The 16,439-nt window shown below is 44.3% G+C and overlaps 1 protein-coding gene across 2 annotated transcripts in view; it reads right to left on the reverse strand.

Annotated features, from left to right (window-relative positions):
- Positions 1 to 847: 847 nt before the first annotated feature.
- BCL6 (BCL6 transcription repressor) overlaps positions 848 to 16,439 on the reverse strand; it is a 55,453-nt gene continuing 39,861 nt past the window's right edge. Inside the window, exons 7-10 of one of the 2 annotated variants that reach the window (XM_060767272.2) lie at positions 14,491 to 14,658; positions 10,673 to 10,803; positions 6,904 to 7,041; positions 848 to 4,620 (exon numbers count right to left, since the gene is read on the reverse strand). In XM_060767272.2, coding sequence (XP_060623255.2) covers positions 4,480 to 4,620; positions 6,904 to 7,041; positions 10,673 to 10,803; positions 14,491 to 14,658 — 578 coding nt within the window. In that variant the 3' untranslated portion in view covers positions 848 to 4,479. The remainder of the gene's footprint in view (positions 4,621 to 6,903; positions 7,042 to 10,672; positions 10,804 to 14,490; positions 14,659 to 16,439) is intronic. The other variant, XM_060767273.2, reaches the window with a different exon arrangement.

Consider the following 16,439-nt stretch of genomic DNA (forward strand, 5'->3'; position numbering starts at 1 on the left):
ATCTTTTTCTTAAAGGTTGATATTTTTATATATATATATATATACTTTATTTATATATATGTTCATATATGTACAACTCTGCCATAGATTTTCCTTCACCTTTGGTTAAAAAGTTAAAGCCCTCTCCTTTGTTTACTTTTCGTCTGATTGTGGCAATGGGCAAAGTTTGGCCTTCTGGGTGTTTTGGACTCCAACTCCCATCATTCCTAACAGCCTCAGGCCCTTTCCTTTTTCCCCTCGGCCGCTTAAGCGGCCGAGGGGAAAAAGGAAAGGGCCTGAGGCTGTTAGGAATGATGGGAGTTGGAGTCCAAAACACCCAGAAGGCCAAACTTTGCCCATGTCGTATAGCATATACAATCTTTTTCTCTCCCCGCTCTCTTTTGTTTACAAACAAACTTTTTTGCATTTCAAAAAAATAATAATAAAATAAATGTTGTTCCCGTAAAACGATATACATTCCTCATTTGATTATATTTTTGTTCTGGCCGCAAAAGAGTCGGTATTTTCCCTGACTCTCCACTATATAGATTTCTACGAACGAAAGGAAACCTTTCCGATCCCTTCCTAACACGGAGAGAGACAGAGACGTCTTTCACAATCCCTCTCCTTCACAAATACAGTAGGCTCTCGGTTAACCGGCACTCTCAAGCAACCAGACAAAATGGTTGGCTGTAGTCACCTCTGGTGTGAGAGAATTGACTGTCTGCAAGGACGTTGCCCAGATGCGTTACCATCCTATCCTGGGGGAGAATTGAAAATTGACTGTCTGCAAGGACGTTGCCCAGATGTGTTACCATCCTATCCTGGGGGAGAATTGAAAATTGACTGCCTGCAAGGACATTGCCCAGATGTGTTACCATCCTATCCTGGGGGAGAATTGAAAATTGACTGTCTGCAAGGACGTTGCCCAGATGTGTTACCATCCTGGGGGAGAATTGAAAATGGACTGTCTGCAAGGACGTTGCCCAGATGTGTTACCCTCCTGTGGGAGGCATCTCTCGTGTCCCTGCGTGGGAAGCTGGAGCTGACAGATGGGAGCTCACCCCGCTCCCCGGATTCAAACCGCCAACCTTCAGGTCAGTGTTACCATCCTGGGGGAGAATTGAAAATTGACTGTCTGCAAGGACGTTGCCCAGATGTGTTACCCTCCTGTGGGAGGCATCTCTCATGTCCCTGCGTGGGAAGCTGGAGCTGACAGATGGCAGCTCACCCCGCTCCCCGGATACAAACCGCCAACCTTCAGGTCAGTGTTACCATCCTGGGGGAGAATTGAGAATTTATTGTCTGCAAGGACATTGCCCAGATGTGTTACCCTCCATCTGAACATGAGGAAGAACTTCCTGACTGTGAGAGCCGTTCAGCAGTGGAACTCTCTGCCCCGGAGTGTGGTGGAGGCTCCTTCCTTGGAAGCTTTTAAACAGAGGCTGGATGGCCATCTGTCAGGGGTGATTTGAATGCAATATTCCCGCTTCTTGGCAGAATGGGGTTGGACTGGATGATGGCCCATGAGGTCTCTTCCAACTCTTTGATTCTATGATTCTATGATCCTGTGGGAGGCATCTCTCATGTCCCTGCGTGGGAAGCTGGAGCTGACAGATGGGAGCTCACCCCGCTCCCTGGATTCAAACCGCCAACCTTCAGGTCAGTGTTACCATCCTGTGGGAGAATTGAGAATTTATTGTCTGCAAGGACATTGCCCAGATGTGTTACCATCCTGTGGGAGGCATCTCTCATGTCCCTGCGTGGGAAGCTGGAGCTGACAGATGGGAGCTCACCCTACTCCCCGGATTCAAACTGCCAACCTTTAGGTCAGCAGTTTTAACATGTTGCGCCACCTCTCGTAATACAGTCAATTAAGTTGGTCTTAATTTGCTTCTAATGATTGTATTTCAATATTAATAGCAAGTCAATGCAGAGTTTATAGCAAGCATGGGCAAATTTTGGCATTTCAGATGTTTTGGACTCCAACTCCCACAATTCCTAACAGCCGGTGGGAGTTGAAGTCCAAAAACACCCGAAGATCTGAATGTGCCCATGTCTCGTTTATAGTATTAGTCAGGCCTATTTTATTAGTAACTCTCAAGCAACCAGAATCTGCATTTATCTGGCATCTACCTATCCCCATGAGTGCCGGTTAACCGAGAGTCTACTGTATATTTGAAACGTATATATATGGATAGATATAGCTGGCCAGAATCCTATCAGTGTCTGTCTTTTGTGGGTAGAACTTCCCAAACAGAAGTCGTCGGGAGGTTTTTGTCCAATGCAGAATACGGTTCAAAACAGCAGAAGTGCATAGGTAGTGCAATGGGGCCGAGTGCATGGATGGGCACATGGCACATTATTGTGCACTGAGCATGGATACAAGGACATGCGCACCTTGCAATCGGGTGCACATTGTAAATGGGTGTGCATGGAGGAGCACACTGCAGAGAGGCACAAACTGTGTAGGGGGGTGCATGGAGGCGCACTTTGCACATGGAGGCGCATGAATGTAGATTTGCGTGCATGTGGCAAATACCGCATTCCCTTGATTGTAAGGTGCACACAACCAAAACAAAGCTTTGCTTCTCAAAAGTAATGACTTTGAATATCTTATAGATACCCTATCTCGTGTTTTAATTCTCCTCTTAATGAATTTATCTCCCTTTTCGCAGCCTTTTATTGTATTTTATACTAGCCATCCCCTGCCACGCATTGCTGTGGCCCACATGGGGGTTCTGTATGGGAAGTTTGGCCCAATTCTATCTTTGATGGGGTTCACAATGCTCTGTGATTGTAGGTGAACTATAAATCCCAGCAACTACAACTCCCAAATGTCAAGATTCTATTTTCCCCAAACTCCACCAGTGCTCACATTTGGGCATATTGAGTATTTGTGTAGAGTTTGGTCCAGATCCATCATTGTTTGAGTCCACAGTGATCTCTGGATTTAGGTGAACTACAACTCCCAAACCAAAGGACACTGCCCACCAAACCCTTCCAGTATTTCCTGTTGGTCGTGGGAAAACTGTGTGCCAAATTTGGTTCAATTCCATCGTTAGTGGGGTTCAGAATGCTCTTTGATTGTGGGTGAACTATAAATCCCAGCAACTACAACTCCCAAATGACAAAATCAGTTTTTTTTTAGTGAAGGACATACATCGGGTTGTTTGGTGTCTTGTGTCCAAATTTGGTGTCAATTTGTCCAGTGGTTTTTGAGTTCTGTTAATCCCACAACTATTATGCCAACACAGAGTTTAGCGTAAGGAAAATTATGGGGTATGAATTATTCCTATTTTTAATAGTAACTCCCAAGCAACCAAAAAGTACCTACTAATCCCCATGGGTATTGGTTAACTGAGAGTCCACTATACTTGTTTCAGCCATAAATTGGCTGGATTCCTCCTGTCAACCATGTATACCTAGTTGAAAGCAAAGTTGGCCTTTCTGCAGAGGCACATGGCACTGATGGCGTTCAGCAGTGGAACTCTCTGCCCCAGGGCATGGTGGAGGCTCCTTCTTTGGAAGCTTTTAAACAGAGGCTGGATGGCCATCTGTCAGGGGTGATTTGAATGCAATATTCCTGCTTCTTGGCAGAATGGGGTTGGACTGGATGGCCCATGAGGTCTCTTCCAACTCTTTGATTCTATGATTCTATGATTCGTTCAGTCGTCTCCGACTCTTCGTGACCTCATGGACCAGCCCACGCCAGAGCTCCCTGTCGGCTGTCACCACCCCCAGCTCCTTCAAGGTCAGTCCAGTCACTTCAAGGATGCTCTGCTATGATGCTCTGCTCCTTCCTTGTGAAATACATACATGTGATTCTAGGATGCACCTCCAATTTTCTACGGGGGGGAAAGTGCGCCTTACAATCGAAGAAATACGGTAATGTCCATTGCAAGTAGGTGCGCATGGATGAGCACATTGCACGTAGGCACAAATCGTGTATGGATGTGCACGGATGCGCACACAGGCACACACACACTGCGCACGGAGGTGCGTGCCCACGTAGTGGCACATTTGACATCTTGGTTCAGTGGCATAACCGAGCCATTCATCACAATTCATCTGCGGCTCCACAAGTGGAGTCCGACGCAACGCAAACCCAAGGTAGAATCTCAGCTGTTACGCACATATACATATATATATATATCTATATATATAGATCTTTTTTTCCTTGAAAAATTCACATAACTGGGAAATAAACCAAAATAATAATAATAATATTAATAATAAAAACATAAAACCCGTGTATTCTCATCATTCGTCAGTCCTTTTCCTCTGTTCCACCTGCCTGCCTGCCTGCGCTCTGGGCTTCTTCGAGGCACTCCATTGTGTGACCAACAAAACGAATTAAAAGCAGTGGAGGAGTTGCTAAAGTGTTGCAAGTATCCTTTGGGCATCGTCTCCCCCTTCCGCGCCACTCGCTCGTCTTTGCCGCCGCCGCCGCCGTCTCCCGGGCTCGCCGCCCTCGCCTTCCTTCGCCCTCGCCCACCTCTAGCACGCTTTGGGGAGCTCCGGCGTGACCTCCGCCGAGACGCGGTATTGCACCTTGGTGTTGGTGATGGCCCCGTGCTTCTGGCGCAAGTGGAGCCGCAGCTGGCTTTTGTGGCGGAAATGGAGGTTGCACTTTTCACACTGAAAGGAGAACGAAACAGAGGAGGAATTAATCGAGTGCCCGACCCCAGCAGTACTTCGGCATATCATAGAATCATAGAATCAAAGAGTTGGAAGAGACCTCATGGGCCATCCAGTCCAACCCCATTCTGCCAAGAAGCAGGAATATTGCATTCAAATCACCCCTGACAGATGGCCATCCAGCCTCTGCTTCAAAGCTTCCAAAGAAGGAGCCTCCACTACACTCCCTCCGGGGCAGAGAGTTCCACTGCTGAACAGCTCTCACAGTCAGGAAGTTCTTCCTAATGTTCAGATGGAATCTCCTCTCTTGTAGTTTGAAGCCATTGTTCCATTGCGTCCTAGTCTCCAAGGAAGCAGAAAACAAGCTTGCTCCCTCCTCCTCCCTGTGGCTTCCTCTCACATATTTATACCTGGCTATCATATCTCCTCTCAGCCTTCTCTTCTTCAGGCTAAACATGCCCAGTTCCCTAAGCCGCTCCTCATAGGGCTTGTTCTCCAGACCCTGTACAAGAAGTGATTGTTTGGGTGCCATGAAGAGGGTTGCAGAACATTTCGCTTATCCACAGATAATGAAATTTCGTTACTTTTACGTTATAGTAATTGTGCACCTGGAGAAGTTTCTGGGGCTCCCTTTCTCCCTCACTTTGAAAGCTATTAGGGTGAAACTTGCTGCAATTATACAACACCTTTACCACTGTTAGCCCATCAAGTTTCAGAACATTTCACTTATCCACAGATAACGAAATTTCGTTACTTTTACGTTATAGTAATTGTGCACCTGGAGAAGCTTCTGGGGCTCCCTTTCTCCCTCACTTTGAAAGCTATTAGGGTGAAACTTGCTGCAATTATACAACACCTTTACCACTGTTAGCCCATCAAGTCTCAGAACATTTCACTTATCCACAGATAACGAAATTTCGTTACTTTTACGTTATAGTAATTGTGCACCTGGAGAAGCTTCTGGGGCTCCCTTTCTCCCTCACTTTGAAAGCTATTAGGGTGAAACTTGCTGCAATTATACAACACCTTTACCACTGTTAGCCCATCAAGTTTCAGAACATTTCACTTATCCACAGATTAATAGGAAATTTACAAAGTTTTGGGCCCAGTACTGTTCAACGTCTTTATTAATGACTTGGATGAAGGTTTAGAGGGCAGGTTGATCAAGTTTGCAGATGACACCAAATTAGGAGGGAGAGCTAATACTCGAGGGGACAGAATCAGAATTCAAAAGGACCTCAACAGATTAGAGAGCCGATTGTCCAGAACTAACACAATACATTTCAACAAGAACAAATCTAACATACTACAGAAGACGCTTCCTTCTTGGGAGGAGAGCAATGTCCAATCTCGATAAAATAGTAAAGAGTAGAGACATCAGACTGGCAACAAAGATCCATTGCCTAGTCAAAGCCATGGTCTTCCCTGTAGTCACCTACGGATGTGAGAGCTGGACCTTAGGGAAGGCCGAGCGAAGGAAGAGAGATGCTTTTGAACTGTGGTGTTGGAGGAAAGTTCTGAGAGTGCCTTGGACTGCGAGAAGATCCAACCAGTCCATCCTCCAGGAAAGAAAGCCCAGCTGCTCATTGGAGGGAACGAGACTAGAGACAAAGTTCAAGTCCTTTGGCCACATCATGAGGAGACAGCAAAGCCTAGAGAAGGGAATGATGCTGGAGAAAGTGGAAGGCAAAAGGAAGAGGGGCCAACCAAGGGCAAGATGGATGGATGGCATCCTTGAAGTGACTGGACTGACCCTGAAGGAGCTGGGGTGGTGACAGCCGACAGGGAGCTCTGGCGTGGGCTGGTCCATGAGGTCACGAAGAGTCGGAGACGACTGAACGAATGAACAACAACAACAACATATATGTGCTCATAGAGATCACCCAAACTGGACAGACTATCAGAGAAAAGGATTAAAGTCAATGAACGCAACCTCCCAAAATCTTTTTTGGAATGAATTACTTAATAAGGAGCAAGAACAACAAAATCTATAACTGTAGTACAAAATGTGAACTTTTAGGAAAATAACTGCTAACAATCAATTTTAGGCATGGACCTGATTATTAGTAAACACATTAAATAATGAGATTTAGCTCTGTTTTTGACTCACTTTGATTGATTCTGCAGCCTAAATACTTTGAAGGTATTGAACCCCAAAGGCATTTCGAAAGCACAATGGTGTGCTCACTTTTGGGCACCTCATGGAGCCAGAGGTCCTGTGTCATGTCATCAAGGAAGCAAGGTCCCTAAAAGTTCCTCCAAGCCCATAACAATGGTACTTACATGGTAGGGCTTCTCTCCGGTGTGGATGCGAAGGTGACTCTTGAGGGTCTGCAGGTGCCTGAAGCGCGTGCCACAGATTTCACATGGGTAGGGTTTCTCGCCAGTGTGGATCAGCACATGGGCCCGGAGGTGCGCAACCTGGCAAAGGGAGACAAAGGTCAGAGGCTCGGTTCTCACGAGGGACGCAAATCTTCATTCAAAGACATTAATCTTCATTCAAAGACATTCTGCACCTTCCTCTCAAGATAGCCCTCCACAAGGGCAAATTTTCTGGAGGACAATTTGCTAGGCATGTACAATCAATAAATATGTTTCAAAAGTCATTACAAAATCAAGGGGTGCTGGCATTTCATTACTAAAGGTGATTCCATCTAAATATTAGGAAGAACTTCCTGATTGTGAGAGCTGTTCAGCAGTGGAACTCTCTGCCCCAGAATGTGGTGAAGGGAAGCTCCTTCTTTGGAGGCATTTAAACAGAGGCTGGATGGCCATCTGTCAGGGGTGATTTGAATGCAATATTCCTGCTTCTTGGCAGAATGGGGTTGGACTGGATGGCCCAGGAGGTCTCTTCCAACTCTTGGATTCTATCATTCTAAAGTATTGTTGGTGAACATTTCATCACTCTAACGAGAGTAACGAAATTTCGTTACTTTTTCGTTATAGTAATTGTGCACCTAGAGAAGCTTCTGGGGCTCTTTTCTCCCTCATTTTGAAAGCTATTGGGGTGAAACTTGCTGCAATTATACAACATCTTTACCACTGTTAGCCCATCAAGTTTCAGAACATTTCACTTATCCACGGACTGATAGGAAATTATCAAAGTTTTTATAAACATTTTAAAAACAAAAACTACAAGCGCAATCTCCTTGAACTTTCTATACGACAACACAAGATATGATAGCCATGTATAAATATGTGAGAGGAAGCCACAGGGAGGAGGAGGGAGCAAGCTTGTTTTCTGCTTCCTTGGAGACTAGGACGCAATGGAACAATGGTTTCAAACTACAAGAGAGGAGATTCCATCTGAACATTAGGAAGAACTTCCTGACTGTGAGAGCCGTTCAGCAGTGGAACTCTCTGCCCCGGAGTGTGGTGGAGGCTCCTTCTTTGGAAGCTTTTAAGCAGAGGCTGGATGGCCATTTGTCAGGAGTGATTTGAATGCAATATTCCTGCTTCTTGGCAGAATGGGGTTGGACTGGATGGCCCATGAGGTCTCTTCCAACTCTTTGATTCTATGATTCTATGATTCTATGATTCTAAGATAAACAGGGCATCATTGCTCCCAACTTTCAGAAATATTCAGACATCTAGGATTTTTTTCAAAAAAAAAATTAGCTATGTCATTGAATGTCTCTCATATTAACCAATAGATCTTCAATTGAAGGATTTCTTCCCAGCCCAGCCTAGCTCGGACCAGCCCAGAGACTGATTTACTAGAAGTGTCAATCATTCCTCCTCTTTGTAGATACAACCATTCACTGGAACTCTGGAAGGCAGGTACTAGGATGGGCACATCTCTCCCCTCTCCTGATTGGGGTTTCCTGATGCTGAACCGAATTCTGGGAAATGTAGTTCAGGACCTTGTATATTCTCTAGCATAGGGCTCCTCACCTTCCCAAACTACATTTCCCAGAATTCTATGCTCTCTCAGTGCCTTTCCCAGCGAACTCTGCTTTCTCCCTGCTGCTTTCCTCTCGTAATGGCGAGAGGACATTAATTTAAAGAGGAAACGCAGCTTTTTTGGCTTTGCTTTGCTCGCTTGTGCTGAACATGAAACTGACTTTGGGAGCCTTCCGAAGTTTACAAAATTCACATCAAAAAGTATTGCAGCGTTTCTCAACCTGGGGGTCGGGACCCCCGGGGGGGGTTACGACGGGGTGTCAGAGGGGTCACCAAAGACCACCAGTATTTTCTGTTGGTCATGGGAATTTTGTGTGGGACGTTTGGCCCAATTCTATCATTGGAGGGGTTCAGAATGCTCTTTGATTGTAGGTGAACTATAAATCCCAGCAACTACAAATCCCAAATGTCAAGCTCTATACTCCCCTAACTCCACCAGTGTTCACATTTGGGCATAAAGGAGCAAGCTTGTTTTCTGCTTCCTTGGAGACTAGGACGCAATGGAACAATGGCTTCAAACTACAAGAGAGGAGATTCCATCTGAACATGAGGAAGAACTTCCTGACTGTGAGAGCCGTTCAGCAGTGGAACTCTCTGCCCCGGAGTGTGGTGGAGGCTCCTTCTTTGGAAGCTTGAAAGTCTGGTCCAATTCCATTGTTGGAGGGGTTCAGAATGTCCTTGATTGTAGGTGAACTATAAATCTCAGCCATTACAACTTCCAAATGTCAAGGTCTATATTCCCCAAACTCCCACCAGTGTTCACATTTGGGCATATTGAGTATTTGTGCCAAGTTTGGTCCAGATCCATCATTATTTGAGACCACAGTGCTTTCTGGATGTAGGTGAACTACAACCCCCAAATTCAAGGTCAATGCCCGACCAACCTTTCCAGTATTTTCTGGTGTTTATGGGAATTTTGTGTGCCAAGTTTGGTTCAATTCCATTGCTGACGGAGTTCGGAATGTGCTTTGATTGTAGGTGAACTATAAATCCCAGCAACTACAACTCCCAAATGGCAAAAATAATCCCTCTCCTAACCCCACCAGTATTCAAATCTGGGTATATTGGGTATTTGTGCCAAATTTAGTCCAGTGAATGAAAATATATCCTGTATATCAGATATTTACATTACGATTTATAACAGTAGCAAAATTATGAAGTAGCAATGAAAATAATGTTATGGTTGGGGGTCACCACAACATGAGGAACTGTATTAAGGGGTCATGGCATTAGGAAGGTTGAGAAACACTGAAGTATTGGGTAATTTTCAATTCTTAAGTTTTTGGAGTGGGCCATACCCACGTGTCATATATCCCATCGTAAATACGAATTTAACAAATTTGATACGACTTACGACGACTAACAAAAAATTGCACATCCCTAGTAAATAGGTTTGGTGAATTTGCGTGCAAAGTTGCTCCAATGCTTTGAATCTGGGAACCATAGACTATAGGCCTGGGTAACAACAACAAAAATTGTTTCTAAAATCGATTCGTTTTTTGGGGTTTTTTGCGTTTCGATATTTAAAAGAATTCCGATTTTTTTTAAAAAAAAAGTTCGATATTTACGAAATTTCGTAAATGGTAAAAAAATTACAAAACAATAACGAAACAATAACGAATCGATTTGTTAATGGCGGCCGCGATCGCGCAATACGCTAAAAAAACTTCTGAAGCTTCCCTCTCCCTCTGTTGTTGACTGTTGGTGTGATATTATAATTTTTTTTCACTAATTAAACAAAAAACAACTATAAAACTTGCCCCAGACATGCGGAAATAATAACGAAACGACCTCAAACCAATAACGAAACGAATACATAAAGAAATACGAAGCATTTACGAAACGAATTGAAAAATTCGTTTCGTTTTTAAGTTGCTCCAGAATGGTTCGTTATTGCTTCGTTAACAAAAAAAATAACGAATTTTTAACGAATTACGAATTAACGAAACGAAACCGCCCAGCCCTAATAGACTATATGCAAGGGGTCAAATCTTTGACCAAGCTAGTAAAGGAACATCGATAGAGGCTGGGTGACCATCTGTCAGGAATGATTGAATTGTGTCTTCCTGCCTGGCAGAATGAGGCTGGACTGGATGGCCTTTTGGAGTCCCTTCCAACTCTATGGTTCTATGCTTCTATGGATATTCACCTGGACGAATCTTGCCCCGCAGGTTTCACACTTGTAGGGCTTCTCGCCAGAGTGGATCCGCGTGTGAGTCTTCAGGTTGGCCGGCCGGTTGAACTGCGCTCCGCAAATGCTGCAGCGATACGGTTTCTCACCTGTCCCAATAAAACAGAGCCCGTTTAGTGCCCCAACGGAAGAAACAAGGACACAAAGCATCGACAAGTAAATGGCAGTTGTAATTGGATGAGGAACCACAAAGAACTTGTAAAGCCACATCTCCCAGGGGTTGAAAGCATTGATTCGTAGCAGGAAATCTAGGCACTATGAATAACAGAAGACCAGATTGCATGGACCAAATACTAAATGCATCCCCACCCTGCCTTACAGGAACAGAGGGTCATTGTCCTGTTTTGGACACAATTCAAAAAGGAGGTGGAGAAGGTGGAAGGAGTCCAGAGAAGGGCCACCAAAATGGCCAAAGGTCTGGAAACTTTGGCTCCCTATAAGGAACTGTTTACAGAGCTGGGGATGTTGAACCTGGAGAAGATTGAGATTTGGAAAGATATCATATTGAAGACTGTGCTGCAATGTTGTTTTCTGCTGCTTCAGAGACTAGGACACAAGGGAGCAATAGATTCCAACTTCAGGAAAAAGAGATTCCACCCAAACATTAGGAAGAACTTCCTCTGTAAGAGCAGTTTGACAAAGTGATATGCTGCTGCCTGGGGGAGTCTGGTGGAATCTCCTTCCCCAAAGGTTTCAAAGCAGAGACTGCATGGACATCTGTCCTGAGTGCTTGGATTGTGTCTTCCTGCGTTCAGAAGGGGATGGGACTGGGTGGCCCATTGAGGTCCCTCTGAGCATAGTCTCCTCATTGGGAATGGATAACTGAGGCCACCATATTGAACTGTTGACTACCTGGCTCACTTTCTTAACCAAATATCACTGAATGTTTTGGGTCGTTCCTTTGAAACAGATCACAGAGTGCTTTACAAATGGAGAAGAGATTCACAGAGCAACTATGAGCCCACCCCCTCTTTTCAGTGCAGAGCTTGGAAGGAAATCAGGGTGCATCTACATTGTAGAATGAATGCGGATTGATGCCACTTGAATTACCAGGGATCAATGCTCTGGAATCCTGGGAGTTGTAATTGGATGAGGAACCACAAAGAACTTGTAAAGCCACATCTCCCAGGGGTTGAAAGCATTGATTCGTAGCAGTTAAAGTAGCCTCAAACTGAATTCGTTCTATAGTGTAGATACATTTCTGAATTACTTTTTTGGACTCCAACTCCCAGAAGCTCGTTGGCCATGCTGGCTATAGGCTCATGGGAAATGTTAAGCCCAAATATCATTATTTTGCACCCTCAGGTTTGGAAATCAATATAGCCAGAGAAGAGATATGGTGAATATGTGATATAGTTTGAGTGAAATTGGGTTGTTGTAGGTTTTTTTGGGCTATATAGCCATGGTCTGGAGGCATTCTCTCCTGACGTTTCGCCTGCATCTATGGCAAGCATCCTCAGAGGTAGCATCCTCACCTCACTACTTCTGAGGATGCTTGCCATAGATGCAGGCGAAACATCAGGAGAGAATGCCTCCAGACCATGGCCATATAGCCCAAAAAAACCTATAACAACCCAGTGATTCCAGCCATGAAAGCCTTCAACAATACATTGAATGAAATTGGATGAAAGGAGTATGGTTGGGGTCTATATAGCCTAAAGATGCCATCGTAATAAATGAGGCCTGGAAAACTACTAAGAGGAGGTGAAACTGCTGAACTATAATTAAAAGTTGCTGATGAGAATTGCTGATATGACCAGAGACAAGTGGTGGAAAACAACATGTTTACATTACCAGAGACAATGACTCTTTTAACTTAAGGAAGTCAACACAGTGGCTCCTTACGTTAAGAAGGAAAACCAACATCCGTTAAGGAAGTCAAACCAGCCTCCTTAAGAAGGAAAACTAATTATCACTTAAGGAAGGAAAGTCAACATCTGTCCAGGAACTGATGGAGTTGGCATGTTTTAGCTGGCCAAACAGTGACATCTCCAGCTCATCCCTTGTTTGGGTATCAGCCAGCACGTCAACGACTTAAATCAAGAAATAGTTTTCTAAGATTTACAGAGACACAATCGCTGGAATACCCCAGCAAGTGAGAGTCCAAAAGTGGCAGGCTCAAACCCAGAACCTCAACCCAATGAGAGACTCCCCCGGGCACACAGAAGACTGGGCAACTTGGAAGGCGCTGAACAGACTGCGCTCTGGCACCACGAGATGCAGAGCCAATCTTAAGAAATGGGGCCACAAAGTGGAATCCACGACATGCAAGTGTGCAGAAGAGCAAACCACTGACCACCTGCTGCAATGCAACCTGAGCCCTGCCACATGCACAATGGAGGACCTTCTTGCAGCAACACCAGAGGCACTCCAAGTGGCCAGATACTGGTCAAAGGACATTTAATCAACTAGCAAACTCACAAATTTTGTATTTTGTCTGTTTGTTTGCTTTGTTGTGTTAGAAATGTAATATAATTTGACTGGTTGTCCTAACACGACAAATAAATAAAGTAAAACTTAAGGAAGGAAAGTCAACATCTGTCCAGGAACTGATGGAGTCGGCATGTTTTAGCTGGCCAAACAACCTGCCCTTTGGGTTGTTGTAGGTCTTTTCGGGCTATATGGCCACGTTCTAGAGGCATTCCCTCCTCTAGAGGAGAGAATGCCTCTAGAACATGGCCATATAGCCCGAAAAGACCTACAACAACCCAGTGATTTCGGCCATGAAAGCCTTCGACAATAACCTGTCCTTCATTTACAGCTTTCAAAACCACATCAACTGAAATATTGCTATATAAGAGACACTTTACTATTCCAAAATTGTGGCAGACAGTGGAGTCCACCCACCATCTTCTCCAAGAGATGGAGAGAGATGGTGTATTCGTAGAATGGCAGATTTGCTAGGGACACAATCTGGTCTACTTTGGGTTCTCTTTTCCAGGAAAAGGAAGAAGGGATGGTAATGTATGCACAGTGATGAATGAAAGTTTTTATGTCTGTGAATGCTGAGCAAAATGTAATATTTGGGTACCCAGTGTAGCTATAGGGTCTGTGTGTCTACCTTTTCTCCCTCTGTATTGGTCTGTGATATATTCTGCCTCACTGTAAATGAAATAGAATCATAGACTCAAAGAGTTGAAAGAGACCTCATGGGCCATCCAGTCCAACCCCATTCTGCCAAGAAGCAGGAATATTGCATTCAAATCACCCCTGACAGATGGCCATCCAGCCTCTGCTTAAAAGCTTCCAAAGAAGGAGCCTCCACCACACTCCGGGGCAGAGAGTTCCACTGCTGAACGGCTCTCACAGTCAGGAAGTTCTTCCTAATGTTCAGATGGAATCTCCTCTCTTGTAGTTTGAAGCCATTGTTCCATTGCGTCCTAGTCTCCAAGGAAGCAGAAAGGAAGCTTGCTCCCTCCTCCCTGTGGCTTCCTCTCACATATTTATACATGGCCCTTATCATATCTCCTCTCAGCCTTCTCTTCTTCAGGCTAAACATGCCCAGTTCCCTAAGCCACTCCTCATAGGGCTTGTTCTCCAAACCCTTGATCATTTTAGTCGCCCTCCTCTGGACACATTCCAGCTTGTCAATATCTCTCTTGAATTGGAAGAAGAACTTTCCTAATGCTTTTTGAAAGTTTAAGAAGTCTTTATGACACACAGAACCGCACAATGCCCCCCAGGGTCACCCAGCCAGTCACTCACTGAACCGGGATTCGAACCCAGGTCAACCACCCCTGCCTGGACAGAGATCACTGCAATTGGCGAGGCTGTACCTGTGTGGACAGTTTTATGGCTGGCTAGGTTCCCCTTGTAGCGGAAGGAGGCTTGGCAACAGTCACATTTGTAGGGCTTGTCGCTGTGCATTTGGAGGGAGTGTCGCTTGAGGGCAGCCTCTTCCGAAAAGCGGCAGTGGCATTCGTTGCAGAAAAAGGTTCCGTTTTCTGTCGGAGACCGAGAGAGGAAGAGTTGGATCGGGGTGAGACGAGCAAGCAAGCAAGCAAAAGGGGCTGCACTGCATTGCACCGCACCACACACACAGGCAAAACACGCACACAGGTTTAGCGGGGCTTCTTGGCACCATCGTCGCTCTTGGATTAAGAGAGCGCAGAGCAACGCAACGTTTGGGGATACAACTCCCAGAATCTACCAGTCTGAAAAAGGTCTCTCTAGACATCTCTAAGTGTTGGGTTGTTGTAGGTTTTTCCGGGCTATATGGCCATGTTCTGGAGGCAATTTTTCTCCTGACGTTTCGCCTGCATCTATGGCAAGCATCATCAGAGGTAGTAAGGTCTCACTACCTCTGAGGATGCTTGCCATAGATGCAGGTGAAACGTCAGGAGAAAAATTGCCTCCAGAATCATAGATCATAGAATCAAAGAGTTGGAAGAGACCTCATGGGCCATCCAGTCCAACCCCCTGCCAAGAAGCAGGAATATTGCATTCAAATCACCCCTGACAAATGGCCATCCAGCCTCTGCTTAAAAGCTTCCAAAGAAGGAGCCTCCACCACACTCCGGGGCAGAGAGTTCCACTGCTGAACGGCTCTCACAGTCAGGAAGTTCTTCCTCATGTTCAGATGGAATCTCCTCTTGGCCATATAGCCCGGAAAAACCTACAACAACCCAGTGATTCCGGTCATGAAAGCCTTCGACATCTCTAAGTGTTATTTATATGTTATTTATAGTGATTTTGTATTGTATTTTTATTTTATTTTATTGCTGTGTTGATTTACTGATGTATGTATAGTTGGGCTTGGCCTCATGTAAGCTGCCCTTGGGGAGATAGTGGCGGGGCATAAACAAAGTTGTTGTTGTTGTTGTTGTTGTTATTGTTATTATTGTTATTATTATTATTATTATTATGTGCTCCAGTGCGACTCTAAGGTCAAAACCTGCCAGAAGATGACCACAGAATCACACTGGAGGACCTACAAATGTCAAGGGAAGCATTTTCTCCAGGGATGTCTGGGTCTGAGAGTAGTTATTTATTATTTATTTACGCCATTTATATGCTGCCCTTCTGACCCCGAAGTGGACACAGAGTGGCTTACAAGATGTGTGTGTGTGTGTATGTATGTATGTGTGTGTGTGTGTGTGTGTGTGTATATATATATATATACATACATACATACACAGAATATATTATGTTATTAGCATACTGCAATATGAGTATTAAATATTACTATATTGTACTATACCATTATATTGTAATATTATTAGGAATATTACATGTTATATAAATATATAATTATAATATATTATTATTATTATTATTATTATTATATTGAATTACATTATAATATTATAAATATTATATATACACAATATATTATATTATATTATATTATATTATATTATATATTATTATATTACTAGCATGGCACAGGAGACAAAGTTACAAACAGACATGGGCAAATTTGGGCCCTCTGGGTGTTTTGGACTTCAACTCCCACAATTCCCAACAGCCTACTGTTCCCAACAGCCTACAGTAGGATGTTGGGAATTGTGGGAGGGTCCAAGTTTGCCCATGTCTGACTTACAAATCATCAGTTTCTTGGAGGCCATAGTTGCAAGGGTGTTATTAGACTTTGAAAGTCTTGTGCAAAATGTACTTTCTTGGTGCAAAGAGTAATGCTTCCCAATTAGAGCTGACCCAATTGCATCCATTAGGTTTACAAAATTCTTGTCTTACAGTTCAAGAACTGGTCTAACAGATCTCATTT

This window comes from Anolis sagrei, chromosome 3 (genome assembly GCF_037176765.1).
Source record: "Anolis sagrei isolate rAnoSag1 chromosome 3, rAnoSag1.mat, whole genome shotgun sequence".
NCBI lineage: Eukaryota > Metazoa > Chordata > Lepidosauria > Squamata > Dactyloidae > Anolis > Anolis sagrei.